General features: G+C 48.3%; 11 protein-coding genes across 11 annotated transcripts; 6 read left to right on the forward strand and 5 right to left on the reverse strand.

Moving 5' to 3' along the window:
* Positions 1–233: 233 nt before the first annotated feature.
* Positions 234–1,168, reverse strand: atp4 (F1F0 ATP synthase subunit 4; the record flags this gene model as incomplete). The annotated part of the gene is made up of 4 exons (XM_057162470.1): positions 234–256; positions 321–543; positions 621–1,069; positions 1,138–1,168. The coding sequence occupies 4 exons, from the start codon at positions 1,166–1,168 to the stop codon at positions 234–236; spliced, it is 726 nt and encodes a 241-aa protein (XP_057023585.1).
* Positions 1,169–1,415: 247 nt separating this feature from the next.
* On the forward strand, positions 1,416–3,114 carry noc4 (ribosome biosynthesis protein NOC4; the record flags this gene model as incomplete). The annotated part of the gene is made up of 2 exons (XM_057162471.1): positions 1,416–2,020; positions 2,082–3,114. The coding sequence occupies 2 exons, from the start codon at positions 1,416–1,418 to the stop codon at positions 3,112–3,114; spliced, it is 1,638 nt and encodes a 545-aa protein (XP_057023586.1).
* A 1,111-nt stretch (positions 3,115–4,225) lies between these two features.
* N7466_003075 (GPI anchored serine-threonine rich family protein) lies at positions 4,226–4,966 on the forward strand (the record flags this gene model as incomplete). Its single annotated transcript, XM_057162472.1, has 2 exons — positions 4,226–4,372; positions 4,442–4,966. 2 exons carry the CDS (start codon positions 4,226–4,228, stop codon positions 4,964–4,966), a joined length of 672 nt encoding a protein of 223 aa, XP_057023587.1.
* Positions 4,967–5,702: 736 nt separating this feature from the next.
* On the forward strand, positions 5,703–6,832 carry N7466_003076 (uncharacterized protein; the record flags this gene model as incomplete). The annotated part of the gene is made up of 2 exons (XM_057162473.1): positions 5,703–5,919; positions 5,997–6,832. 2 exons carry the CDS (start codon positions 5,703–5,705, stop codon positions 6,830–6,832), a joined length of 1,053 nt encoding a protein of 350 aa, XP_057023588.1.
* A 905-nt stretch (positions 6,833–7,737) lies between these two features.
* Positions 7,738–11,024, forward strand: N7466_003077 (uncharacterized protein; the record flags this gene model as incomplete). Its single annotated transcript, XM_057162474.1, has 2 exons — positions 7,738–8,028; positions 8,085–11,024. The coding sequence occupies 2 exons, from the start codon at positions 7,738–7,740 to the stop codon at positions 11,022–11,024; spliced, it is 3,231 nt and encodes a 1,076-aa protein (XP_057023589.1).
* A 666-nt stretch (positions 11,025–11,690) lies between these two features.
* Positions 11,691–15,976, reverse strand: N7466_003078 (P-loop containing nucleoside triphosphate hydrolase protein; the record flags this gene model as incomplete). The annotated part of the gene is made up of 7 exons (XM_057162475.1): positions 11,691–13,624; positions 13,682–13,844; positions 13,905–14,665; positions 14,738–14,960; positions 15,068–15,307; positions 15,363–15,592; positions 15,664–15,976. The coding sequence occupies 7 exons, from the start codon at positions 15,974–15,976 to the stop codon at positions 11,691–11,693; spliced, it is 3,864 nt and encodes a 1,287-aa protein (XP_057023590.1).
* Positions 15,977–17,444: 1,468 nt separating this feature from the next.
* On the reverse strand, positions 17,445–20,849 carry N7466_003079 (MET18/MMS19 family protein; the record flags this gene model as incomplete). Its single annotated transcript, XM_057162476.1, has 5 exons — positions 17,445–19,838; positions 19,892–20,080; positions 20,130–20,367; positions 20,423–20,696; positions 20,768–20,849. 5 exons carry the CDS (start codon positions 20,847–20,849, stop codon positions 17,445–17,447), a joined length of 3,177 nt encoding a protein of 1,058 aa, XP_057023591.1.
* A 201-nt stretch (positions 20,850–21,050) lies between these two features.
* On the forward strand, positions 21,051–21,784 carry N7466_003080 (uncharacterized protein; the record flags this gene model as incomplete). The annotated part of the gene is made up of 2 exons (XM_057162477.1): positions 21,051–21,626; positions 21,692–21,784. Coding segments are annotated over 2 exons (669 nt in total), but the record flags the coding sequence as incomplete, so codon positions are not given.
* Positions 21,785–22,014: 230 nt separating this feature from the next.
* N7466_003081 (ER membrane complex subunit EMC3) lies at positions 22,015–23,049 on the reverse strand (the record flags this gene model as incomplete). Its single annotated transcript, XM_057162478.1, has 5 exons — positions 22,015–22,205; positions 22,262–22,423; positions 22,479–22,845; positions 22,909–22,942; positions 23,000–23,049. 5 exons carry the CDS (start codon positions 23,047–23,049, stop codon positions 22,015–22,017), a joined length of 804 nt encoding a protein of 267 aa, XP_057023593.1.
* A 311-nt stretch (positions 23,050–23,360) lies between these two features.
* N7466_003082 (signal peptidase complex subunit 2) lies at positions 23,361–24,126 on the forward strand (the record flags this gene model as incomplete). Its single annotated transcript, XM_057162479.1, has 3 exons — positions 23,361–23,397; positions 23,511–23,809; positions 23,878–24,126. The coding sequence occupies 3 exons, from the start codon at positions 23,361–23,363 to the stop codon at positions 24,124–24,126; spliced, it is 585 nt and encodes a 194-aa protein (XP_057023594.1).
* Positions 24,127–24,520: 394 nt separating this feature from the next.
* Positions 24,521–25,871, reverse strand: N7466_003083 (methylenetetrahydrofolate dehydrogenase (NAD(+)); the record flags this gene model as incomplete). The annotated part of the gene is made up of 4 exons (XM_057162480.1): positions 24,521–24,610; positions 24,683–24,772; positions 24,845–25,478; positions 25,675–25,871. The coding sequence occupies 4 exons, from the start codon at positions 25,869–25,871 to the stop codon at positions 24,521–24,523; spliced, it is 1,011 nt and encodes a 336-aa protein (XP_057023595.1).
* Positions 25,872–26,418: the final 547 nt, after the last annotated feature.

The following is a 26,418-nucleotide window of genomic DNA, read 5'->3' on the forward strand; positions in this document are numbered from 1 at the left end:
CGTGGTCATCGGACTTTGATTCCGAGCTGCAACATACAACATTCAAATACGAGATATACGAGGGAGACTCAACTAAATGAATCGTAAATACAAGGAGCAGAATTTAGCCCCCGTTCATAAACTCCAGATTGAGTGACAGAAAAAATGGTATTGCAATTCTAACTCAGCAGATGCAAATAGCCGCTATAGTTTTGTACACATGGCAACTGCAGGCGGACCTATCGTTGTCCAATTTAAGCCTTGGTAGTCATGATGCCTGGATGAATATTAGTAACTTTTGGGGGTAAACAATTGAAGAGAAAAGGGCAAAGAAAACTCACGCTCAACATCAGCAACGCTCTGCTGAAGGATCTGCTGCAGAACCTTGGGGTTCTCAAGCTCCTTCTGGATCTTGCCGATGATAGAGTCGGCAAGCTCACGCTGCTGGCGCTGCTTAACCTGGTTCTCGTAGCGAACCCAAGAGTCCAAGACCTGCTTGGCCTCAGCGGCCAGAGCAGTGCGCTGCTCGAGCTCGTAAGCCTGGGCCTCAAGCTGAGCGGTCTCCTACACAAAAAAGTCAATATCCAATCCCATATTTTGTTTTTATAATAACATCGCCCTTGAAGTAGGGAAACACCCACCTTGGAAACAGCGAACAGAGCCTTGGTGACATCAACAACACCGGACATCTCCTGGACGTTGTCAATGCGGGTCTGGACAGCGCTGGTGTGGTCGGCACGGGCAGCGTTGAGGATGTCCTTGTGCTTCTGGACCTGACCCTCAGCCCACTCGCGGTAAGCGGGACCACCGTACTTGGCAACGGCAGTGAAGACGGAAAGCAGACAGAAGGCGGCAACGGTCTCCTCGTTCATCACGTAAAGCTCGTTGCTAATGGCGGCAATGGACAGACCGGCGGCGGCGGACAGAACGGCAGTCTTGGAGACGAGAGAGTTTCCGGGAACAGCGTTCAGGATCGACTGAGCCTTCTTGGAGGGGTCCTCAACGGGGACGTTGGAGGCCGCGCGGATCGCAGTGATGACAGGGACGACAGGAGCGCGGATGGAAACGGTCGGCCGCAGCCGGGCGGCGCCTGGTGAACGGTGCGAGTCAGTACCTAAAAGAATCGAATTGGACGAGGAAGAGTCAGTTGACACGTACCAATGGCGCTCTTAGCGAGACGGGCAGCCATTGTTGCAGATGATTTAAAGATCCTTAACAGGGTGGGTGAACGGAGAGGAGGTTTGAGGTCGGGACGGGTAGGACGGGCTTGCAAACGCTAATCCCTTTTCGGAGTTAGACGGTGCGCGCGGAAAAACCCGCTTCCGAGATCCCAAAATTCCATACATTTTTTTGCTCCGCGATCACGCCAGTGATAAAATAGAAAGAGAAGACGTCAAGTGGATCTTTCGACTACGGCCGAATTAAAACATAACACCATGCCCGCCGCAGTCGACGCTTCCAAGAAGCGCAAAAGCAGCAAAAATGCTGGCGCCCCCTCCAAGCGCCGTGCTGTCGCAGAGGACGACTTCGCCGAGACCCTGTCTACAATCGAGAAGCTCGAAAACGAGATTGCGGAATCACGAAAGCACTACAACAACATTGCCACTTTGATTTCTATGCTCAATGTTGAAAAATCAGCCAAGAACCCTGACCTTGCCGTCGCCGTGTCTCTATGCCGAGTATTCAGTCGATTGATGGCAGCTGGAACTTTTGCCGAGTCGAGCCATGCGGCCGAGAACGAGAAGATCGTTGCGGCCTGGTTGAAGGAGAGATCCCTGGAATACCAGCGAGCGCTAGTGGCAATCATGCGCGAAGCTGATTCCACATCCCAAATCACAGCTCTGACACTGAGCATGCGCCTCATTAAAGAGCGCATTACACACATCCCCGGAGCCGAGAATATCGTCTGGTCTACAAATTTCAGAGATATCTTGGAGGCTGTGGTTGGAGGCCGGGACAACCAAGATTTGCAGACAGAGTTGATCACCAAGTTCCTGAAGGAATTTGAAGACGTGAGATATTACGCCTTCTGGCAAATTTCGTATGTACCTGTCATTTCCCTCTCACATCGAGTGGTCTTGCTAATCGTGAGTGTTATATAGTGAATACGCCGCTACCCGACGAAGCTCCGAAGTCCTCGATTCCCTTGTTACCATGCTTGTTGCCTGTGACGACGTGCCCAACCAAGATCACAAATTCAAGAAGTTCTTCACACCCCCCGGGAAGAACAAGAAGCTCATCTCGGCGACCTCCCACAAAAAGCGCGCACAGGAGGCATGGTTGGCTATTCTTCGTAACAACCTGTCAGAAGCGCAGCGAAAGAATCTCCTCCGCAATATGGTGCACCACATCGAGCCCTGGTTCAACCGACCTGAGCTGCTCATGGACTTCCTGACAGACTCCTACAATGCCGGTGGTGCAACCTCGCTCCTCGCCCTCTCTGGTCTTTTCTACCTCATCCAAGAGAAGAATCTGGACTACCCACAATTCTACACCAAACTCTATTCCCTCCTCGATGCGGATCTGCTGCACTCCAAGCATCGATCACGATTCTTCCGACTCCTAAACACTTTCCTCGCCTCGACCCATCTTCCCGCTGCCTTGATGGCTAGTTTCATCAAGAAGCTGGCTCGCCTGGCCCTTAATGCCCCTCCTTCGGCCATTGTGGTCATCGTTCCTTTCATGTACAATATTTTCAAGAGCCACCCCACATGTAGCTACATGATGCACCGCGTGGTGAACGACCAGAATATTGCAGCCGAAATTGAGGCAAAGGGCCTGGACGATCCATTTGATCCCACTGAGAGTGATCCGATTCGCACTGGTGCCATCGACAGCAGTCTTTGGGAGATTGAGACCCTCCAGTCTCACTACCACCCCAACGTTGCGTCCATCGCGAACATCATCTCCGAGCAGTTCACCAAGCAGCACTATAACCTGGAGGATTTCCTGGACCACACCTACCAAGGTATGGTGACACAAGAGTTGGGAACCGGAGAGAGACCATTGAAGAAGACCCCCGTGGTGGAATACCAAATTCCCAAGCGTATCTTTACCGATCGTCTTCTCGAGGAGGATGGTGGTGTCGACTCTGGCGCTGGAGCCTTCATGCGTGGCCTGTGGGAGTTTTCCTGAATGTAACCTTTTTAGCATATAACCATTGGCCGGCGTTGGGAGGGACAAAATTTGCGGGTTCCCATGCAAGATTTCAGTCTTGCTAAAAAAAAAGATAAATGTTTTATATCTCAATGTTCATAGAGTCACGCGACCAATATACAAACCGAGTTTAATATGAAAAAAAAAAAAAAAAAAAAAAGGAAACCCCGCCAGCTCTTTCTTAGGAATTCTATGTGTTGGAGACAATTAACGCATTTGTATACTCTGCACCCTCAGGTTTGACGGCTGCCCTTGCAGATTAAAAGATCGACGGGGCTGCCATCTCCAGATTTGGACACTAACCTTGGAAGATCAACCGTCTATACGAGAAGCTTATTCGCCCCCTTGGTATGGGATTGAAGCTTGAGGTTTCAAAGAGAAATGTTTCCAAAGCCTTGGAATACTTTGCTCGACGCTATGAATTACGGCAACGGGTGATCGGAAGCCCTACGCCTTGGTTGTCAACAAATAATTCTTCGGGAAGGGATAACATTCTTGAATCGTCCGGACACCAACCATGGTCTGTGCATTGTTTATTCTGGATCTAAACAGTCAAGGATCGCTTGAGAGGTATGGCCAAAACAGTTCAACTCATGGTGTGTTGTAGCAGGTAGTTCATTCGTATCTGGTACCTATCACTGATCTTTTGGACAGGACGGTTGTAGTAAAGCTTCATCATCCGTGGATCCAACAAGCACTGATGGGAAGTTAGACTGACGATCACTTCTTTCCATCACGTTAAAACTACTTGTGGGGAATTCCATGCGTCTACTGGAGGAATACTCCAGCCAACCAGATCGACATGCTTGTCTAACAAGATCATGATGGTCTTTAAACCACCCCAGGAATGCGACATTCTCCTAGGGCGCGGGTATCAACAATCGAATACCAGCACACTGGACTCAAGCCTGCTTCGTGAGGGCTGGGACTTTCTCCAGTAGAATAAGAACCTTTGAGCGCCACCGGCGTTCAGGCTTTTCATTCGAATATTCAACCTTCTTCGTCGACAATCATTATACGACATTAATTCGTCAACACTTTCCTTAAAATATATTTATTTTTCTAATCGACCTTCGCTATAATCGCTGTAATGCATTTCACCACTATCCTGGCTGTGTCAGCTTCAATCTTTACCCTTGGTCTTGCCGTCGATCCCCTTTCCTTCACCAGCTGGCCAGCAGACATCGCAGCAGGCAAGCCCGTCACTCTGACATGGACCGGTGCCGCTACTAACGAGGTAGGATGATCATTGTTTCTCTGTCTTTGTGAAGCTCCCTTGTGCTCAGTATCTGACTTATTGTTTCAGCCTGTTGTTCTCACCCTCCGAAAGGGTACCTCCGGAAACCTGCAGGACGTGGAGGTTATTACCGACCAGGGCAAGGATGGCACTTTCACCTGGACCCCTGGTGCCAACATCAAGGAGGGCGAGACCTATGCTTTCCAGGTTACCCAAGATGATCAGAGAAACTACTCTGCTTTGTTGACGGCCGCCGCCCCTGCCAACCCAATGCCCGCCGATGCGGCTCAGACCGGTCCTACCTCGGGAATCACTGCCGCCCCTACCACTGGAGCCACAAGCCAGGCTACCGATGCCTCGGGGACCAGCAGCAAGGCCTTGATCAGCTCATCCTTCTCCGGCACTCCTTCTAGCACCCCCTCCGCCAAGCCTTCTACTTCCATCTCCGCTGAGGCCCCCTTCGCCACTGATGATAATGTTTTGAATGGAAAGGATGCATCCGAGACCGGTAGTGTTCAAAGCTCTGCATCTGTCTCCCGATACTCTGTCGGGGTAGCAGCCAGTGCTTTGGCTATGTTCTTCTATATGTTCTAAATTGATACTCTTTTCTTTTTTTGATTTTGGGTTATGATCCTGTCTGGGTTTGTCGATGCAATGTCACTCGTTTCATATCTCCAAGTTTGGACTGGGGCTACCTTCCTGTATATACATCCCAATACCCCCCTTGGTATCAACTCAAAATGTTGATAGGCGGCTTGTTTGGTCATTGTGGAGGTAATTGAATTCATTTAGTTTCTGGTCTCCCTACTATTTCTTCTTTTTATGCAACATATCAATGTAACATGCTCTATGATCTCATTGTGTTGACATGTACCTTCCGGCGGTCAGAGCTTGACAGGTGATTCGCTCCGGGTTCAGCACTCACTTTCTCTTCTATTTCCCCATTGTCTGATTGGAGTATTGACTTTGTCTTGTTTCCTCTTTTTTTTGCTTTATTTTCTTTGTTTCTCCCCTGTCCTGATCCTTTGGCACTATTGATTTCGGAATCTCCACTTCGCGCGCGAACGACCCACTTTAGAATGTGCCGTTCCAGACTCGATGATCAGACGACATAAAAACACCACCCATCTCGCAAATCTCACATCTAATAATACTGGTATGTCTGACACCCTATACACCATATTTTTAACATTTCAATTGCAATTGCCATTTCTGTTTTTGGAGGGGAAGAGCGGCCCCCCCCCTCGCATTGTGCATGAAATCGGATCTGTAATGCAGACACGCACATTTCACGTCTCCCGATCCTCCGCGCCCCCAAACGTCATCCAGTATGGCTCACCTGGGGCGCGTTTTGCGACGGCTTGAGTCCTTTCGAAAGCTCGATAACATCCATACTGACGACTCCTCCACCACGACAGAAGCGCCACAGGTCAATCTCCCACATGTGGACACACAGCTAAACATGCACCAATGCAACGGCTTTTTTGAAGACGAGTCTGGCGATGGGCTGATGGGGGGTGACAATGCTATTGACAATGGTCTAACAGGTTTGTTTTGGTCCCGTACAACCAACCGAGCACGAGCCGGAAGCTTCACATTCTGACGTTCCTCGGCCTTCGAACAGCAGACTTGAACAATTTCTCATCGCAGACCTCCAACGCCCCCGAAAGCCCAAATCTCAACCTCGCCGAAGCCCCCACAGAATGGTCCGCCGTCGGCCATGCCGCAACCGGCAAATCCGGACGCGTTATCCACAACCTCCAAGAAGAGATCGCGCGCCTCACCCGCGAATGCAGCTTATACCGCTCTCGCTCGGAGGAAACACAACGCTCCAACGAAGCGCTCAAAATCCAAGCCCAGAACATGAACGAGAGGTTACGAAACTTAGAACAAGTCAACGAGACAAACTTAAATTCCATTGCCCGGAAGGATCGGAAAATCGAAGAACTTCGCGCCGAGCATGCTGGCGAAAGGAGTAAGCGCCAGGACGCCGAAGAAGACGCCAGCAGAACAAATGATACCATGCGCGAAGAGCGGGAAAATCATCATCGAGAGCAGGCGCGTATGCAGGAGATAGCCAAGTACCATGAGACACAGTATGATGTTTTATCCAGCATGACAAAGCGCGAGAAAATCGAGCTCAACCGTCGGGTAAAGGCGCTATGGGGTGAGTTGCAGTTGATGGCAGAGGCTCAGAAATCACAAGCAGAGTGTGCGGAGCGATTGGACGTCATTGCCGACCAAAAGAATCGGGAGGTGGAGGCATTGAAGGAGGTACATGAGAAATTATTGGAGAACCATACGGACTACAAGAAGACGAAGGATGAAGAGCTGCGTGGGACAATTGAGCGAGCCCATGCCAATAATGCCATGATTGATGCCGCTATTTTGAAATTGAAGGAGACCGAAGCCGAGATGAAGTGGGCTATTCAGTTGAACAAGAATCAAGTTCAAGATTAATGTAGGACTGCTCCCTCGATCCTCGATTATCCTTGACTTTGCTGATGACGATATAGCAAGACCCAGAAGCTCTTTCTCACCTCCCACTCTGCCATTTCAGATTCCTCGCTTATCGCACCTCCTTCACATCGGGTTATTTACAGCCCATTCTGCATCGTCCATCCTTATTTTGACTATGGTGCATGGCGCATGGCGTTTCCGGGTAGCACAGATACCCAATGGCAGCTTTCTGTTAACCTAGATATTGTTAGATCTCATGTATGATGACCGCTATGACGACGGGGACTTTTACACTTCTTATTACATTTTCTAACGTCTTCCAAGGCATGTTACACCTTTTTTTTGGCGTTTTGTTATTTATGTTCGATGCAATCAAGGAGAAATATTACGTCAAAACTTGACAATACGGACCTTTTCAAGCTCCTTGCTCACATGAGGAATCGAAGAAGAGCCATCTGCGAGATTCACGTCACTTTGTAAACGTTTGTTCAATCACTCGTTCGGCTTAAAAGCTTCGATTCACCTTCATTATTAATCTATCAATCTTGGCATCATCAACATTCAAACTCCTGCTAGCATTGCCTCTATCAGACTTCTCTTATTTTCGCATGCCGTGAGTTTTGAATTTCCTCCCTCTTCTTCGTCGCCACTCACATGAAATGAGAGTTCATGCTTGCATTGAGTATTACTGATGCGCGACTTCACCAGATCATCTTCAACCAGGTGCCTTAATCCCAGTATTGAGAGTACAACCACGCTATCAAAATCGTCTGTCAATAAGTTTTTTATATCGGGAATGTCTAATTTCCTCAACTTTCTCAAGCTAACTTAATACTGTACTAGTAGATTCGCCTTCTAACTCACTCCCCCGCCTTCCTGCCGACGAAACCCCAGGCCTTGCCAGGATGTCAACCATAGCTTATCCTACGCCCCGTCACCATGCGACTGGCGAGAACAGAAATAGCATGGAGAAGAGAGACATTCGACCTACTGTTCGGCAATGGGCTCCCAAGGGGGGGCTCATGGGATATTTCACACATGATCGTTTTGGGCTTCTCCCTTTTGTGCCCCGTGGCACGGATACAGAGGTCCGTATCGAGAAAAAAGATGGTATGGCTCATATCCTGCTAGAAAGTGCCACCGAATCAAACATTTCGGAGGCTATCAAAAAGCTTGATCGAGTCGCTTTCATCATGGTAAGCCCGACTCTAACCCTATTCATGTGACGGTCTGCTTTTAGCTAACTTGATAGAACTTTACCGATGCACCATATTCTGAAACCGTGGTTCTCGCTCCTGGTACTAGGTCATTGGCATACAAGATCCAGGAATTCTCAACCCTTAACGCGCTCGCCAGCCAAAGAGTTCTTTTTGATAAAAACATCTCGGTTGAAGACTTCTTGCGGATGCAGGCACCAGCTGCATATCACTATTCTGAAACCACCAGGACATGGTGCTTGCTTGAACGACTGATCAATCCACCATGTTTGAGGTCAGCCAAGGACGAACATGAAACCACTCGTGATTGGGAAGACTTTTACTTCCCAGAGAGAGGAACTCACATTCTTGATGCTGCCTCTTCACATGCTCAGTCGACTCCCACGGGTGATGTTAGTCCAATTGAGTATCCTTGCTCGCCTGGCGAAAAGGCGAGCGATGTGACTCAATTGAGACAGGAGTCAAAGATCCCACCACCTGAAGAGGCATGTGCACCTTTTGCACCTAAAGGTTCCTCATCAGCCAGCTTCGACAAAACTTTGGAAAAGGTAGCGTCGTCGATCGCACGACTCGGCAAGAAGCCTACCGGAGTTAAGAGACGGGTACCATTTTCATCTGCTAGAGATGAGCACCGAAAGGTTTCCAGTCCAGAGCCCCAGTTGTCTGTATCTGCTCTTGAAGCTCGGTCACCTTCAACTGCCTGCCCTGGGCAGTCGGGGTCTAGTCCAATCCAACTTCCCTCTCTGAGTTGGCGTGCTGCCAAGATCCTCGGTATTGGAGATGTCAAATATAACCCCTTGTCTCAAGTTGAACGCCCCAAGATGCCGACGAAAACGGCTTCAGAAAAGCAAAGTCTCAAGTATAGTCCGTTGCTCAAGTTGCCCCTTAGCCCGACAGCGGTGGTGTTTACTAGTAAGACTTTTGAAGACCACGTTGAATCTCCTGTGCAGGAACCGAAATCGCCTCTTCGGCCGACAGCTCTAACGTTCACTCCAAGCCCCAAATCTGAAAACCGGTCTGCTCGCTCGGTCACCTCGGTAGTTGTGAAAAATTCGGATATGCAGATTGTCTCTCTTGCTGACTTGCTGAAGGCGGAAAAGCCAACCCTATCGAAAGTCCCTTGCTCTCCAGTAAAGACGGCCTCTCCCACCCCGGTAAAGACGCCCTCTCCCGCCTCGGGCAAGAAGTCTTCTCACACCCCAGTAAAGACGGTCACTCCGCGACCAGTTGAACAACCTTTGATTGATTTTTCAGATTTCCCACCGATTTTGCCTGCCTCGCCTCTGCAGAAGGGGGAACCTCTCAAAGAAGTCGATTTGAACACCCTTGGGCCTCAGGTCCACATTCTAAAGTTGAGTAACGGCAAATCAATTGCAGGTCACCTTGAAGAAGGCCAAGCTAAGTCTCCTACCTTCAATTCTGCTCCCCTATGTGAGGAACTGGGTATGTCAAAGGAACGCGTTGCGGAAATTCCTCGGACCCCTGTTCTCCATTTCACGATGAGACAACAGGCCTCGAGAAATCCCATCAAACATGAATATACCGAGTCTCGGGCTGCGGTCAAAGCCAGGCGCGATGCTGCTATCATGAAGGCGTGGGGCGAGGGACCAAGCTTGAAAGCTCCGGATTTTCTTGTTGAAAGCTCTAAGCCAGGCCCCTCCGCCCAATCGCAGGCCATTTCCAAAACGGCCCAAAAGAAGCAGCAACTAGTTGTCGAGCACAAAGAGAAAATAGGGTATCTGTTCCATGCCGTCGAGCCATTTCTAGATGCTGCCACTTGGTTCCCTGGTGCGCTTAGTCTGGAAATTTCCTTTGGATTTTTCCTAATTTATCATAACCCCCATGCCGCAGAACTGAATCGCATGACTGCCGAGGATTTGAAGGTCTACTTTGATCCACATGCCGGACTTTCACCCCCAACTTGCCAGTTTTTCGATAAGGTATCAACGTCACCTGCAGATGTGGATTATATCATCAACCTCAAGGACGGTGACCGTAATCTTTTCGCGAGAATTGCCAAGGAGAAAGCCTTCCAGTACGAGTTCCACTGCAGTATAGGCCAGGAGGAGTTTCTGGTTGTCATTGACCAAAACGGGTCTCTTATCACCACGCCTGGAGACCCAGTGCCTCTCGGCTCAGTCCACCTCAACATCCCTGGCCACATATACGATGCATCTCTCACCCTCTACGGCACCCCTACACAAACGAAAAAAGAAAGTGAACAGGCCAGACAAGCCGCGGAAGCTATTGCCCAGAGCCTCTTCGTTGAACCCGACCTCACCCATATACATATGATGCTGAAGAAGCCAAAGGATGTCAAAATAAGAAAGATATTCATGCGACGCTCGTCGTATCACCGGGTACTCGGACAGGAAATCGAAATCAAATCCGGCAACGACGGCCCAGATCTTTTCCTGCATATCAAGGAGACTCAGGACCTCATCTTCTCTATGAATGATAACGATGATGTCGTCACAGCTCATTGCGGCCCTTTGGCGGAGATGGTCAAGGAACACAGGCAGTGGTGGTGTATCTCCATCGCGTCTCCCATCATAAATGCGGTGCTCGCCCGAAACGCGAAAGTTGAGCCGGGAGATCAGATGGCATATTGGAAGCCAACGACTCTCTTTGGCTCTGATTCTGAGCACCTAAAGCCGAATGCGTTCCCTGATGATGTGCCCGATCTCATGACATTCCCCACCGAATCCGAGATTGCCGACGAAGCCTTGATCTCTTTGATCGGGGGTGCGGGACTAGGCGCTCTTGTCGGTCTAGCAGAGGTTATAGTCAAAAAAATCGATGCTGTCGGTGCAAATAATAATGGCCCAGCTGGGGACATTCGTCATCATGCCAATCCAGACGGCGGTCCATCCAATAAAAATAAAAACTCAAGTTCTGCTGGAGATGAAGCTACCTCAGATACCAGGATGGCTCTTGTGGTTGCCGGGAGAGCCCCTGGTACAGTGAAGTGGTAAGCTGGTGGAAAGGAGCATGCTCTCTGGAACTTGGTGCCACTCTCGGCTTTCTCGATAATTTCCCAGTTCCCATTGTTCTTTGCTCAGTTCCCTTTCAGGATAGTTCCTCCCGCTGCGATTTCAAGGTGTTTCTATGACTGAGAACAAAAAAAAAAAAAAAAAAAAAAAGGAACTGCTTTTCCCTGAATTTGCTTGGTATCTTTCGATCTGGCATCTTTGGTGCGCACACAGCCTTGAATTTCCAGTCCTGCATTTGCCTCAAGTGGTAGGAGAGGAGATTAATCCCAGGATATCCTTGTGCTCTTGGTTTGCGGCTTCTATTCATTCATGATGCCTGTCAGCTTAAGCTTACTACTAGTATGCTTAAAATATCTTAGTATCAGCTTTACTTTCGACCAATGTTTGCCATCGCTTTACGATTTCTGCAATCGGCCGATATTTGTCACAGAGATATCAGTTTTGATTCATTTACCCATGTATTCTTAGCCCAAAAGAAAAGAAAAAAAAAGCACCAAGTTTTGACTAGGTGCCTTCAAACCCTTGTTTTTCCGTTCTTGTCCACAGTAAAATAGCTTTGACCTCGTACTGTAGCTCATACTATGAACGAGGGTGAAAAGTGTCCAAGCGATGTGTACTAGTATAATTGATTGAAAGTAAATCCATGGATCAGTCGACGATGTGCCCTTGATCCATCATAACAACAGTGTCTGTATCCGGAACGCCTTCCTGCCGATGTACTATCATGATCACAGTATATCCCTGAAATTCTTGGCGGATAACCTCTTGTATAAGCAAATGCGTCTTCGTATCAACATTACTGGTTGCCTCATCAAGCAAAACAACCTTTCCACGCGAAGATCGCAGCAACAGAGCACGCGCAAGTGAAAGGAGCTGCAATTGGCCGTGAGACAAAGGCCATTCTTTCATTGACACATCAAGACAGAGACTTGGTGTGAGCCCGATGTTGGAAGCTTTGGAATCGAGCTCGAATCGCAAATGGACCTTCTCCAGGGCAGTACATATCTCGTCGCTAGAGGCTATTCCTAGTGGATCGAGATTGTCCCGGATAGAGTCGTTCGGGAGAATAAATGGATCTTGCGGAATGGTGATCAGACGGGAACGAAGAATTTCTCGTGATATACGCGTTGTATCGATATTGTCAATCGTAATCGAGCCCTCGGAGAGATCGAGCAGACGTAAAATACTGAGGAGTAGCGAGGATTTGCCACTGCCTGTTCGTCCGCAGATGCGAATCGTACGACCTGGCATTATATCCAGAGAGACATGATCGAGAGCATTTGTCATAGTAGAGGGGTCCTCCTGGGTGTCATACCGGGCAACAATGTTCTTCATGTGGACTACCCCTTCTGATGGCCATGATGCGGGTAGTAAGTGCTCCTCCGTCGATGTTGGCTCGGACTCAGGAATGACGGACGCCGTAAAGCTCTGGATTCGCGATACCACCCCGAGAGAAGCATCGAAGTTTGCCCATGACTTGACTGTTATCAGGAGAACACCGTTGACTGCCAGTAGCACGTTCATGATAATGCCGACCTCTCCAGGCGTGACATCTGTGCGGATGACGATGAGGACTGCATTGATGAGAGCCATAGTAGCTACGATCAAATCCAGCACCAGGGTGAGCCACTGTTCAACTGCGAGAAGTGTGTAGGATGGCTTTTGTGCGGTATCTAGGGCGTTCATATTATCCAGTGCATAGGCTTCGCTCCAGCCAAAAGCACGAATTGTGGTTATTCCATGGACGGTCTCCAGGAAGTTATTGCTGGGCAAAGAATTCGCTCCCATGGCCAGCCACTGAAGCTGACGACTGGTGTATAAGTAAATCTTCTGGATGACGTAGACGGAGAGAAGCAGAACTGGAAGTGTGAGCAACATGAATGTTTGGGCCATGTAGAGCAGAATGATCTGAGCTAGCAATTTGAACGCCTGGCTGCCTAGCGCGGCAACTTGGCTAGGGAGACGACGATCAATCTGCTTCATGTCTTGGCTGAATCTTGAAAGTGTGGTACCGATGTCGGTGGTTGTAATGAAGGACAGTGGGGCACCCATGACAGTTTTCAGCAATTGACTATGTAGAGAGCGACCGGATGTGGGAACAATCAGTAATGAAACTGTACTGATTCCGGTCAGAGATAACCAGTGACCGATAGCGAAAACGAGATATAGCGAGAGGTAGAACCATGTTCGTTGCGCTGCGTTCTCATCGGCTGTCCACCAACGAAGCCAATTCTGGATGATCATGGCAAAGGTTGCGGAAGATATCATGATGAAGAAAACAACCATTAATCTAAACTTTCCAATCGCTTGGGCATAGTGCTGGTAGACAGCACTATCTCCAACTTTTCGAACCTCATCCATTGATCTCTGAGGTGATGAAGTGCCAGAGACCGGAGCAGCACCTTCTGCGTTTCTACTCGTCTCGAATTGCTCGTCAATGATGCAGATATCTTCAGGAGTCTGTGCACTCATGAGCGCTCTTGTTGAGAATTCGTACTGCTCTGTTGAGAACTGGTACTGTTCGGAAATGGAGCCATCGACACCCAAGGTGATAATCCGATCGAATAGTTTCAAAAACTGGGCTAGAAGAGACATAGATGTCAGAAAGGTTATACATCCAACGTGGATTGACCACTCACTTTGATGTGTGATAAGAATAACTGTCTTATTTCTTTGGCGGAGGAGTCCAATTGGGCCAAATAGTCTTTGTATGATGCGTTCCGTTGTCCGTGAATCAAGAGCACTCAGCACGTCATCCAAAATCAAGACATCGAGCCGGGAATAAATGGCCCTCGCCAGCGCCTTGAATTTTTATCAGTCAATGATGCGAAAGATGAGACTGTATTTGGAGTCGGAACATACCACGCGTTGCTTCTGACCTCCCGAAATGGAACTTCCTCCATTTCCAACTAGAGTCTTGTCACCATTTGGCAGTTTTGCAAGATCATATTCGAGATCACAGGCATATAGAACCCGTCGGTACCAATCTTCATCAGTAACAGTGGATCCAGGAGGGCCAGCAATAATATCTCGGACGGTGCCATTCCGTAACCAAGGGGTTTGAGCACAAAAGGCTATGTTCCTTGACGAAGTTGAAACACTTCCGCTGTTAAGCGGTAGTTCACCGAGAATAGCTCTTGCAAGAGTCGTTTTTCCTGACCCTACCACGCCGACAACCGCAACTAGCGACCCGGTCTCGATTTTCAAGTCAATCTGGTTCAAGACTGATCGGCCTTCATCGTGATATCGGAGTGTCGCGCTCTCAAGTACGATCGCATGATCGTCATTAGAGCCCACAGATCTCACGCTGATGTTTTGGCTGTCCTTTTGGACACTACTCGACGGCGATGGGAGTATATCTTGGTTCTCAACGTAGGATGAAAGGCGCTTATCTTCATGCTCTGGTTCGAGTAAATACTTCTGTATCCGGTCAAGCCCAGCAATGGCTGCGATGAAATCCGGGAGACCGAACAAGATTGAGTTTGCTGGTAGCGTTACCATCTGAATCAAAGCGAACGAAGTAAACACGCGATCTGTGTCGAGGGGGGCACCACCGGTCCATTTGGCGGATATGGTGTAGATTCCGAGGGTAATTGCGGGACCAACAACATTCAAGAAGCTGGCTGTTTCATTATCATGGCCGTTAGTCCCTCAATCAAGCATACCCAAATGAGATTCTTAGATTATTATCTTACCACATCCAGCCAGAAGAACGTCGAGCCAGTACGTTGCAAGGCCCGCTGATAGTTCATTGTCTCGCGCTTCCTCGGCCTTAGCTTCCATCTCTCGGATAAATCCCATCATCTTTATGCTTTTAATGTTTTCTAGGATTGTCTTGATCAGGCCAATTCTTGTCTGGGTTGCATCACTCCAGGTTCTTTGCGTGCCCACAAAATTTTTGGAAACGTATTTTCCGCACTGCGAAGTGACTGCACATACATCAGTTGGTATGAAGTCATGGATGACTTTCAAGCGAGATGGTACGATGACTTACAAGATAATAGGATCACTGGAACTATGCTAACCCAGCCGAGCTTAGAGGTAAGTAGATACAGCCCCAAGGCAAATGCTAGTATGGAAGACCAAAGCGTATGTAACCATCCCATGGCCATTGGAACATCTTCGGCGTCATTTCCCATGAGTGTGATAGCAGAATGGTCATCATTCTTGGACCTCAGGGCTTTTTCATGGATAATAGAGATCAATGATCCCTTTGCTGCGACAACAACTCTGCGCTTTGCAGAATCTCTCCTGCCATTCAAAATCTATCTTTGAAGTTAGAAAAATAAATATTGAGAGATTATCAAGAAATGCACTGACTGCCAAGCCAAAGTAAACTGTGACAACTGCAAGAACCAACTTGAGTGCCTGGATCTGGCGATGATCATCAGCCGGAGGATTGGTGACGAAGCGAATCAATTGGGAAATCAAAACTGGTTGCGCATAACGAAGAGCAATGGCAGATATCATGTATGGAATGACTCGTAAATTGTCCCAGATGGTACATTGCATTAACGACCATGCAAGAGAGTATCGCTTCTCAGGTTTGGCTTCAAGTAGAACGTTAGGAAAGTCTTGGTTTGCGAAGATAAAATGTCCTGATAAATCCTGGTCTACTTACATCGACCCTCCCAGCACGTCTTCATTCTCTCCCGCAACACGTCCGAAGAGATACCAGTTGGAATGGAAGGAATGGTATCAAGCGTGAGAAGCTCAGAGTATCCCTTTCTTAGTAAAGGATTGACCCACCAGTAGAATGATTGACTGAAAACACTTTCTGTTTCCTCGAGCGATAAGTGTTGCCATGGTTCACGAAGAATCGAGCGCTTGCTTTGTAGCTCCAAGATCAGAATCGATGTTTTCGCAATGATCAAAGATACGTTCACAGTAGATATTTGGCACTGAGAGGCATTTGACAGGTGCAGGAGGACCATTTGTATCAAATCGAAGCAGACTGAAGTAGCCAAGACTATATTGAGCGAGTCAAAAGGAGCAACCGATCGGCCATGGCTCAAAATGGATAGATATGGGATGATCAACGAGCCTACAAAGGCAATAATGGCTGAGGCAAGGTATCCTGGATGAGATCGAGCTTTAAGTTCGACTATCAGATTAGCTAATTGCAAAAATAGCAAAATCGATGCTAGTGTCTGTCGCTAAAGTTAAAAATCCGGGTCTTCCATAGTAACTTCAATGTTTCTCTGGACAAAACTGACAAGTTTTCCCAATCCTCTATACCCCTGAGTGGCCTTGATAGCTTCCCTCCGCAAACGAAGGTATGTCCATGGTGCAAGAAGAATGAATATACTGATTGGTCCAATAGCGAAAAGAAGCTGCCATAGAGTATCGCCGCCATTTCCCAGTTTGTACTCTGAGCTCCGCTGCCAAGGAGAGCAGAGCCTCTCTTCCCCCAAATGGGAATGTGAGGCTGAGAGCGACGACATGGCAGTTCTGGCCGTAAGGAAGAAAACCCGTGAGGCTTAAATCTAGGAAGCAGGGATGTGTGGGTATTTAAAAATCAATGATGTTGATTAACATTGAAACCCAGGAGCTTGTTATCTTTCAACATTTGAAGTCTAGCGGCGAATTTTGACAAGCTAGCAGGGGTCCGCGTGTGCATCCGGAGATTCAACCTATGCTCGCTACTACATCAAGGGATTTCGAAACATCCAGAATTTCGTTTTGGATGAGCCTGGCCTTTGGGGTGGTCAAGTTGGGTGGTTTCTATGGCCAGTCCGGCGAAGCAGAGGCCATGCCGGGTTTTACTCCCTCCATGAGATAGGTCACAGAGCTACGGAATAGCTTCTGTCGAGTTAGACAATCCAGGCGACAAGCCACCGATAAGCACTAGGCTTAGCTAACAGCTAGCTGGAACCTGCTCGACAAGCACAACCAATATTCTTGCTAGAAATTGTCTCCTGTGGCGATGTTATGTGGGGGTTTGGCCGTAGCGCTTCTTTTTGATCAGGGGGGTTCAGTTGAACACGCAATCAACAATCAATCAGCGAGCCGGGATGAACACCCTTGGATTAAGAGTCGAAACTTATCCCTGCATTTCCGGAGTCCCCGGAGCTCCGATGCGCCCCCGCTTTGGGAGGCAATTGGAATTTGGGGGCTACTCCGGACCTGATAACAAGCACTGGATTTCAAAATGTTACAATTTACCAAGACCATAGCAGGGACTGGATTAATACCTCTCTTGAATACTAACTTTATAAACTTAGTACTTGAGATTGTTATACATTCAGTACTCGAGATGAGAACGGCAACAATAACCTTGGAAACAGTCAAAATGAACAGCACACAAGCTTTTGTATTCTAGTTTAAATGCAACCCAAGAACAATATGTACTAAGACTAAACACCTGTACTTCTAATAGACATCATCACGTCAATCATACCTTCAATCATCCTCTTCCGGTGCATCGTCCACACCCCGGAACCAAGCGCTGCTTGCATCAACAGCCGCCTTCCGCACATCACGCTTGGGGTCATCCAAGACAGCCCGCAAAGAGCGCAAGACCTGTGCCTTTTCAGGAAGCAGCGGGGAGATGGCAGCCGGGATCCGAGAATTGGGAGCCGACTCGGCAGACGTCTGCCTTGTGGCAAGTAGGTAAAGGCACTTCAGCGCATCAGCCCGGAGACGGGGAGGGTTCACGACACCAGGACCTGGTCTGGCTACTGTTGTCTTGAGGAGTCTCTGGACGAGACTGTGAACGTGGCCGCACTTATCAATGGTGGCAACACCGTTATCGCGGATGATAACTGCGAGAGTGTCAAGAGTTGCGGCGCGGACAGCGACAGAATCGGAGGTTTGGAGGTCGAGAGATTGGAGGAGAAGTGGGAGTAAGGTGGGAAGTTCTGGCATAACGAGGTCTGTGGAGATCGTGGAGAGGATACCAGCCAGGGCGGTTAAATGGGCTGGTTTGATGTGGTCTAATGATTTGGTGGTAGAGGAATCGTCATTACCAGCGATGTTGGCATCGCGGATACGCGACGAGATCAACGGGATGACGGTAGTAAAGACACGTTGCTTGGAAAGCAGGCGAATTGTAGCACCGTTGGTTGCGGAAAGGACATCGTCATCGCCTAGGAGAATAGAAAACCCGCGAGCAGTAGAATGGCTAGTTTGCTGGTCGGGGGAGGAAAGGAGACCCATCAGTGAGGTCAAGATATGGGTAGTGGATGGGCTGAGGCGAAGAACGAGAGCCTTGGATAACCAAAAGACGGTGCGGATGGTAGCAGAACTGAAGAACTGGCCCTCTGGTGAGACAAGAGAATCAAAAAGCTTTTCAGCGATTTTCAAGTCCTGTTTAGAGAGGAACTTGTTGACAAGCAGTGCCAGGTGATGCAAGAATGCAAGGTGAGTGGCAGGTTCTGTGTTTTCGGATACAGATCGCTTGACTAAATCTGAAAGCAGGCCTGACATATCAGGAGTTGTATTAGGAATGAGGCTCACACAGTCCTTTGATAGGCCTGCAAGGAGATATGTTGAAATAATAATGGTACGTTCTTGATCAGCATTTGCGCCATCGGAGAAAGGTACCGGTACAAACCCTCCAGTTGTAAAGAGACTGTACACATTTTGAGCGGCCTGCTCTTGCTTTTGAACCGAGACGGCTCGGACAAGTAGATTGCAAAGTCGACCAAGGATATCAAGGATTGTAGGATCATTGAGAAGGCGGTTCTTGCCCTGTCCTGAAGCTGACTCTGCAACACTCTGACAAAGACCCACGACAATCTTGTCAAAGTACAAGTCCACGTTTGGATCAGCATCCATCTGTCTCTGCTGCATGACGTAAAGCAGAGTCACAAGAATAGCTCTAGGGTAAGCTGCTGATCCGGGCTGTTCTCTTTGGAGTAGAATGGTAAGCTTGCTGAAGAGACGTCGGAACAGGGTTTCGAAGATGTCTCTCTCTATGCTGATTTGGGCGAGGGTATCCAAGGTCGACAAGTAAGTTACGTTCGAGCCATCATCCTCATCGGGAAGCGTTGCCACAAATGCAGGGAAAGTGATATCCATGATCAGTCGAGGCTTGTGCTTGGAGATCTCAGCCAGTGCTGCAATGGCTTCTTTTTTGAGGTCATCTCGGGCAGCGGATTCCTCAGTCAAGAGGATTTCATCCAGGTATTGCACGAATAATCCAATTTCGTTATCCTGGAAGAAATCACGCAAGGTCGAGAGCCGCAAAAATCCCTTCAATGCAGTAACGCGGAAAGACACCTCATCCTTGGCAGAGCCCATAAGTGCCTGTCCCAAGACATCTGAGAATTGATCCTTGAACTCAACCAAGGGGTTCTCCTGTGTAATCTCGCCTCCACGGGTTGTCCATTGTCCAAAGACCTGGATCGCAGACTGAAACAAGATAGCCAGTGTCTCAAGGAGAGCCCGCTGCTTGACAATTCCATCTGCCTCTTGGTAGATAGTGAATAAGGGAGCAACGACTGTCCGAATAATTATCGTGAAGGCTAGGACAGATGACGTCGATAGCGAGCCGAGAATCTGTTGCGCAGGCTTTGCCTGCTTCTGTTGAGGCTCTTGCAGTTGATCCTTGCACTCCTGAATGATAGGGCGGAGATATTGCACAAGGGGTAGATCTGGTGTAACCTTGGTGACACCTTCAGAGAGTCGCTTTGCGATTCCGGAAAGGGCCTCCAGAGATGACTCTGATAAAAATTCCTCTTGAGCATTAAGAATCTCAAACTTGAGAACTTCCCAGATGGTGATGGAGTATCGAGATACGGTGTCTGGGTCGTATGAATGAATACACGCAATCAAAGCGTTCAAAGCATCCTTCTATATGGATATCAGCAATTGCATCCAGGGCGTCATAAAGATAGTATGCATACCTTAACGTTCGGCGATGTGGAGTCAAGTTTCTCCAGCAAAGAAGGAATAGCATGCGGAGCAAAGTGTCTCGAGGCCGAGATACAATCCTGTAGACGGCCTTTCAAGTCTTGTGCGGTAATTCCATATGGATCATTCGGTGGAGGTCGGAAGGTGATCGGGAAGTAGTTGTATACCGAGTCAAACAGGAGCTAGCAGAGTCAGTTAGTGCATTACGATGACGGCCTACAACATCCTTACCTCAGCATGATTCGTAATATCCCATTCCACCATGACGACCTTCAGAATAGAGAAGACCATCATCAGGTTACGCGGGTCCTTCTCTCCAGTCATGAGATCCACAATTCCCATGAGAGAATCATCACCCATTTCACGCAACGCCGCCCGGTGTCCCGACATCAATTCGTTCAGCAACTGATACACCTGAAACCGTTGTGTTTGGGAGCGAGACTGGAGGTCCTGGAAATTGGCGAACAGGCTATGATAGCATTAGTATAACCATCGAACACAAAGTTGAGCATAATTCTACTCACGCCTGGGCAGTCTCAACCGCCAATTCCTTGTTAAACCGCTCCAATCCTTGCAATCTATCCAGACCCGCGACGGCACCACCATCTTCAATTCGATCACCAAAGAACGTTGTCAGGACTTGGATCTGTTGTCTCGTTAGGAAGCGGGGAGGCAATGCCTTGATCACCGCGGTGAGGAAGGAAATTGCCTTTCCACGCAAGATTGGGTCTTCGTCGTTGATATATTCGCCAAGCTGTCGGACAATATCAATCAAAGTAGTCTTCTTGTTCTCGACATCTACATTTCCCGCTCAGTTAGATTTAGATCACTAATGCGAGTGCGGGGTGGGATGATTGGACAAGATTTACCTTGGGCCACGGATTCGGCGATGCTCTTAGCTTCATCTTTGTCGTTGTCGACGACCAGCATGAAGGTCTGCAAAGCCGACATGATGTTAAATGGAGCGGCCACACCACAAATCAGTCAAATATACGAACAATAGCAGGGGCGCACCTTCCCCCTCCGGTGACGGCGACTGCCATTTTCTGTCTTATCGATAACAATCACGTGATATACTTTGCCTTATCTATCACGTGCGCCCTTGCGTCATGGGCTGAAATGGTATTGCATCTTGTACATCCCACTTCCAGGTCAGCCAAGATGAGACACTCCACTCAAATTACATCTCTTTTGCTGCTTTGGACTGCTCTTAGCACTTCAGCTGTTGTTTTAGGACTTTCCATACCCAACACTCTCCGAAAATCCCCACTGGGCCTATCACAAAATCAGCATCCTATAATGGATAAATACATCCCAGAAATCATCAAACCGCAGCCTGCTGGTCCTGGCGGTGATGCAGATTCACCTGTGATATCTGATGTTCTCCCCAAAACTAAGGGAATCAACATCTTTGCTCAGCTTACCCGTGACTTTGATCCTATCTCCTCCCGTTTGAATGATGCCTCAAAGAATATCACCGTGCTAGCACCTCGGAATAGTGCTGTCCAAGCCTTGCCACGGAAGCCGTGGGAGGATCCAGAAGACTATGCGAAATTTGGTGATGTGAATGCTTATGAGGGGCAGGATGGCCAAGACCGGGCGAGGAGCAATCTGGAGCGATTTGTCAAAGCCCATCTTATTCCTGTTAGCCCATGGAACGAAGGAGAGGAAGTAGAAAGTTTAGGGGGAGAGAAGCTGAAGTGGACCAAGGAAGGAGATAAGATATTCGTGAGTTTCTAGTCTTCTCTGGTATTATATCGTGGATGCTTTGATTGCTGACTATCATACACCAGATTCAACCCGGGAATGTCGAGGTGGACAGCATCGCGGAGAGAGTCGCCAATGGCGAAGTCTGGGTGCTGAACAATGTGATCAACTACCGTTGATTTCCACAATATAATGAGATTATGAGACAGTTGGTACAATTTTAATGATAACGGAACTACCAAGAGCATGCCAGCTTAGGCTCCATCAAGATACCTACAACACATCGTTCGTAAAATTTCCCTTGGTAGATCTTTTTAAAGCGTGCAAACATGATTTATTCAGAGCCAACTGCCCTTTTGTGTATATACCGTACATGTACACCAACCGTAGATATTCCATCTAAATCAATTTAATTCACCTCGGGGGCAAAGTTCCGCAGAACTCGCTCCTCCACTCCAGTCAAAATGGAGAAGTGCTCCATCACCTCCAGGTTCTCGGCCTCGTTCAAGAACAACTTGTCGGAGTCCTGACCAGGCTGCATCGGGTTCATCATAGCAGCAGGGTTGGCCATACCCATCTGTTGGGCCATCTGGTTGGCAGCTAGAATAAATCATTAGTATTGATCTCAATTTCAGGAGGAATTCGGCGTCACTTACAGTTATCACTGCCCAAGATGAATCCAAAGACAGATTGAAGACCCATCAGGTTGAGGAAGTACCATGACAGACTGGACACCCATTGCACATCCAGGTCACGAGTCATCACACCAGACTGGAGCATCGACTTGAAGCGAATAGTCAAGGGGAAAGGCAATTTCACTGTCCAATATCATCAGTAATGCCTAAGTTTCCAGATCCTCATGTCAACACCTACAGATCACAAATCCAGAAAAGAACGCATTGATCCAGCTCATAATCAGCGTCTGGGGAATCATCATCATCATATTTCCCTTCAGCATTCCCATCATCTGTTCCATGCCTGCCGGATCGGTCATCGGGTTGGCAGGAGGCTGGCCCCGGTTGTTGGGGTCCTTCAGGAACGAGCCGTTGCGGAAGCCGTTGATCAGGTAGCTCTTGCGCATCTCGAAGGATTCACGGTCCAGCACGGAGCAAGCGTTGTTGCGGAGGTTGACACCACGGATGAGGGCATGACGCTCGCGCGCTGCAGCGAGGGTGGCAGGAGGTTTCGGGGGCGTATTCATCAGGACGGTAGCGTAGTGGCGGAGAATTCCGGTAAGGATCTATTCATTTCAATAGATTAGAATAAGAAGTGATAATTCGGCTGGTTGACGGTTTCAAATTACCATGACCACTGAAATCGGGAACAAAATCCAATAACTATTCAGATAACAGGTTAGCTTGGGTGTCTCCATGTCCATTGGAATGACTTCTCACAAAAGCGCCGGGTCCCGAAGGATAGTCTGCTCAGCTCCTTGAATGGCCATGACGAACGGAGTCAAAAGACCAGAGCAATCAGGTTGGAAATGGTGTAAAAAATGACTGCCAGCGAGGTGGCGGGTGGATTTGCTGGTGTGGGGGAGATGAAGGGGATGTTGGACCGAAGTGGTTGAGGTTCGCGGCGGCGGCTACTATTGGCCCGCGCGAGCTCCAGCTCTCTCCAACCCGCAACTGTGTCCTTGTGATAAACATTGTTCGTCAGCAACCACAAAACAACTTGATAGCAGTGTATTTGTGATCTAAACATTGAGCAGCTACGATTGCCCTATCCGCGACCCTCTCTCTCTGGACCACAGCCATGGCGACTACCAAGGTGCCTATTTACTCGACCAACGGTTCGTCTCCCCAGATCTACCTACCCCAACTTAAGTGCTACTGGGTCCTCTTTGGCTTCAGATATGACCTATCCGCCCTTATTTTTCCTGAGCTAAAACATATCTATGTCTAGATCTCAAAGCTGCTATCGATGAGGCCGTAGTCCCCTACTTGACCAACCTCCCGGCGCCCTACACCTTCACCCAAGACCACAGCAAGACCAACACACGCTTCGCACTAGGGTACAGTGCCGTCGCGATCGCGGCGTTCACATTCTATGTTGACCGCAAGCTAGGCTGGGAGGCCGCTAAATCGACATGGGTCTTGGCCGCCGTTATTGGGTACTTCATACTCAACTCAGCCCTCACATACTGGATTCTCTACGTTGAGAGTGGGGAGGTATTTCGCGGAAAGCGAAAGACTGGGGAGACGGTAAGTTAAAGCGCACATGAGCATTATTTGCCCTTTTACTATCTGCTTGGAACTAACGCATTCAATAGATATCTTTCTCCTCTTCAGTGGTTAAACACTCCGTCTCTTACAAATTGCACATCCAATACAAGTCTCCTACTGGCAAGGTCCTACAGGACAAGCACCTCGAAGCTCCATTTACCTCATGGTTTTCGGCAGATGGCGTGTTCCACCCGGAGGCGTACCGACGCTGGTTGGCAAGTGAGGTTGATGTACTCAGACTTGCAGCGAAGGCAAAGGAGAATGAGAAGAAGAACTCCGGTGATTCCGGACGCTAAAGCTTGCGCAAATTCCACTTTCAAAAACTTACTAAGAGCAATGCTTCATGTCTGGCTTACAATGTTCACGGCTTGTCCTCGGGGTTCCTGCCATGGGATTTGTTGAGCATGGTCTACTATGCTTGATATGTCCAAGATGGTGTCAGACGTTATGATCAGTATTTGATACCTGAATCCCTTGGTTTGTTGAATTTGGCATCTGTTTTTTATCAAATTTCGGGATATCGCAAACACTACATCAAAAAGAAATGCCTAATCTCCAAAATGCAGTCCAACAGGAACATCCATATATTCATACGGCTAAAGCTAAAATAAAACACAAATCTATATCAACCATTTTCAACATATATCCAATAATCATCCATCAATTTTGGGGTCAATTCAATTGCCATTGCTATGAAGTAGACTCAGCCTCGAGAGTGCCAGGGCGCTCTGTGGCAGCGGCAGGCTTGACGTCGTCCGCCCGCTTGTTCTGGATAAGTCTCTGTGGCAAAGATTAATAACCATTTTCTGCAAATTTCCACGAGCCTCAATAGATTGAGAAGTTAAAACTTACCAGCAAATTGCGCATTAGGACAACAATGGTCACCTTGCCAATGGAGGGGACGTAGAGGGAGGCCTTCTCCTTGACTTCAGGGCCGAAGTTCTATAGAAAATCACATTAGTCAAATCGGAACTTCTGTTGCGAATAACATTTAAGACAGAAAGGGTAACTAACCTTCTCGCTGGAGAAGTTGACACAAACAGCACCTTCGCGGAGCAAGCTGGTGTCAAACTTATACTTGTCACTCGGCACACCGGTGATAACAACATCACACAGAGGCACGACATCCTTCAAGGTAGCACCCTCAAGGTCCACAACCTCGTGTCTGTGCTTCTGCAATCCCTCGCCACGAGTGAACTTTTGCACACCAGTGATATCAACACTGTAAACACAAGCTCCGTCATTGGCCAACAGGGCGGCAAGTGGACGTCCCACAACTTCAGATCGGTTCACAACGCAGATAGTGTGGCCGAAAAGTCTGTTTCCATAAGGAAGAATGGTGTTGTAGATGTTCAAGTACTCGAGGATCTTAATGTTGGCCAAGGGAGTGCAAGGAAGAATGCACTTCTGGCGCTTGGTCTCTGGGTCCAAGAAGCGGATGTTCTGGTACATGTTGAAGATGTAGCGGTGGCTAAGACCCTCAACATCTTTGGAGATATCCACAATCTGCTGCAGGTATTGGTCCTGACGGTTGTTGAAGATGGGGTAGTAGACGATGATACCGTCGACGTTGTCGTCGGTGTTGGCAGCGAGGATGTGTTCTTCGATGTCGTCACGGGTGACTTCGCGCATGGAGTACTTGAATCCACTGTATTGAGTTCAGTATTGATCTGATCTTCATTTTCGTACTTGGCGTTGTTTTTTTTTTTTTGGGAAGTAGTATGATTCGACTCATCTCTCTGCGCGACGAGGGGCAAGTATGAATCATACCCGTGAACCCCACCAACAAATCGAAGCCACGAAAAACGCCACAGAAAAGAAAGGCACCATGGAATTGAACTCACTTCTCCTCGCAGGTCTTCTGAGTCATTTGCGCATACATCAGCGCAGCGGGGTCATTGTTGGCTAGGAATCCGACCAGGTGCGGCGGCTTCTCCAGAGTCTTGACACCTTCCTGGACCTCGGTGATCAAGCGATTGGCCACATGCTTGGAAAGCATAACCTTGCACGAGGCAGGCGCAGAGGTGGTAGGGGCAGACATGATGAAAATCAATGCTCTAGATAACAGAAATTAGGATATATAGAACTTTACGCGGGGGGGAACTTTGAAGGAAAAAGATTGTTCGCTTATCGATAAGAAATCGGCTCCCGTTTTCGGTCGTACTTGCCGAGATCGCTCGCGCCGGGAGTTGGATTTTAGCCTAAGAGGCTTAGTAGATGATTATGAAGAATGTGTATGGCCAATGGATCGAGCGTGAGAGTGGGGATCACATTGGTGGGATTGCATTAATTTCCTTGAGAAGGAATAGTTGGCACAAGTGGACTCTGCTATACTAGGGTGCGTTGCCCAGGTGAACAGGTGCCACAGATCTGCTACCCGGATTCGGTCTGTTATAAAAGATGAGGTTTACTACAGCTTACAGTGGAAGAAAGTAGACATTACAAGTTTAAACCACAAAGTAAGGAAACAAAAGAAAATGAATTGCGGTCCAACATGGAAGAGACACATGGAGACCAGACGGAAGTTAATTTGGTATCCTCCCATCACGCGCCCCCCAATGCGCGAAAAAATCTAAACGTACAGGATA

This window comes from Penicillium verhagenii, assembly GCF_028828195.1.
Source record: "Penicillium verhagenii strain IBT 33310 chromosome Unknown utg000004l_segment0_segment0, whole genome shotgun sequence".
NCBI lineage: Eukaryota > Fungi > Ascomycota > Eurotiomycetes > Eurotiales > Aspergillaceae > Penicillium > Penicillium verhagenii.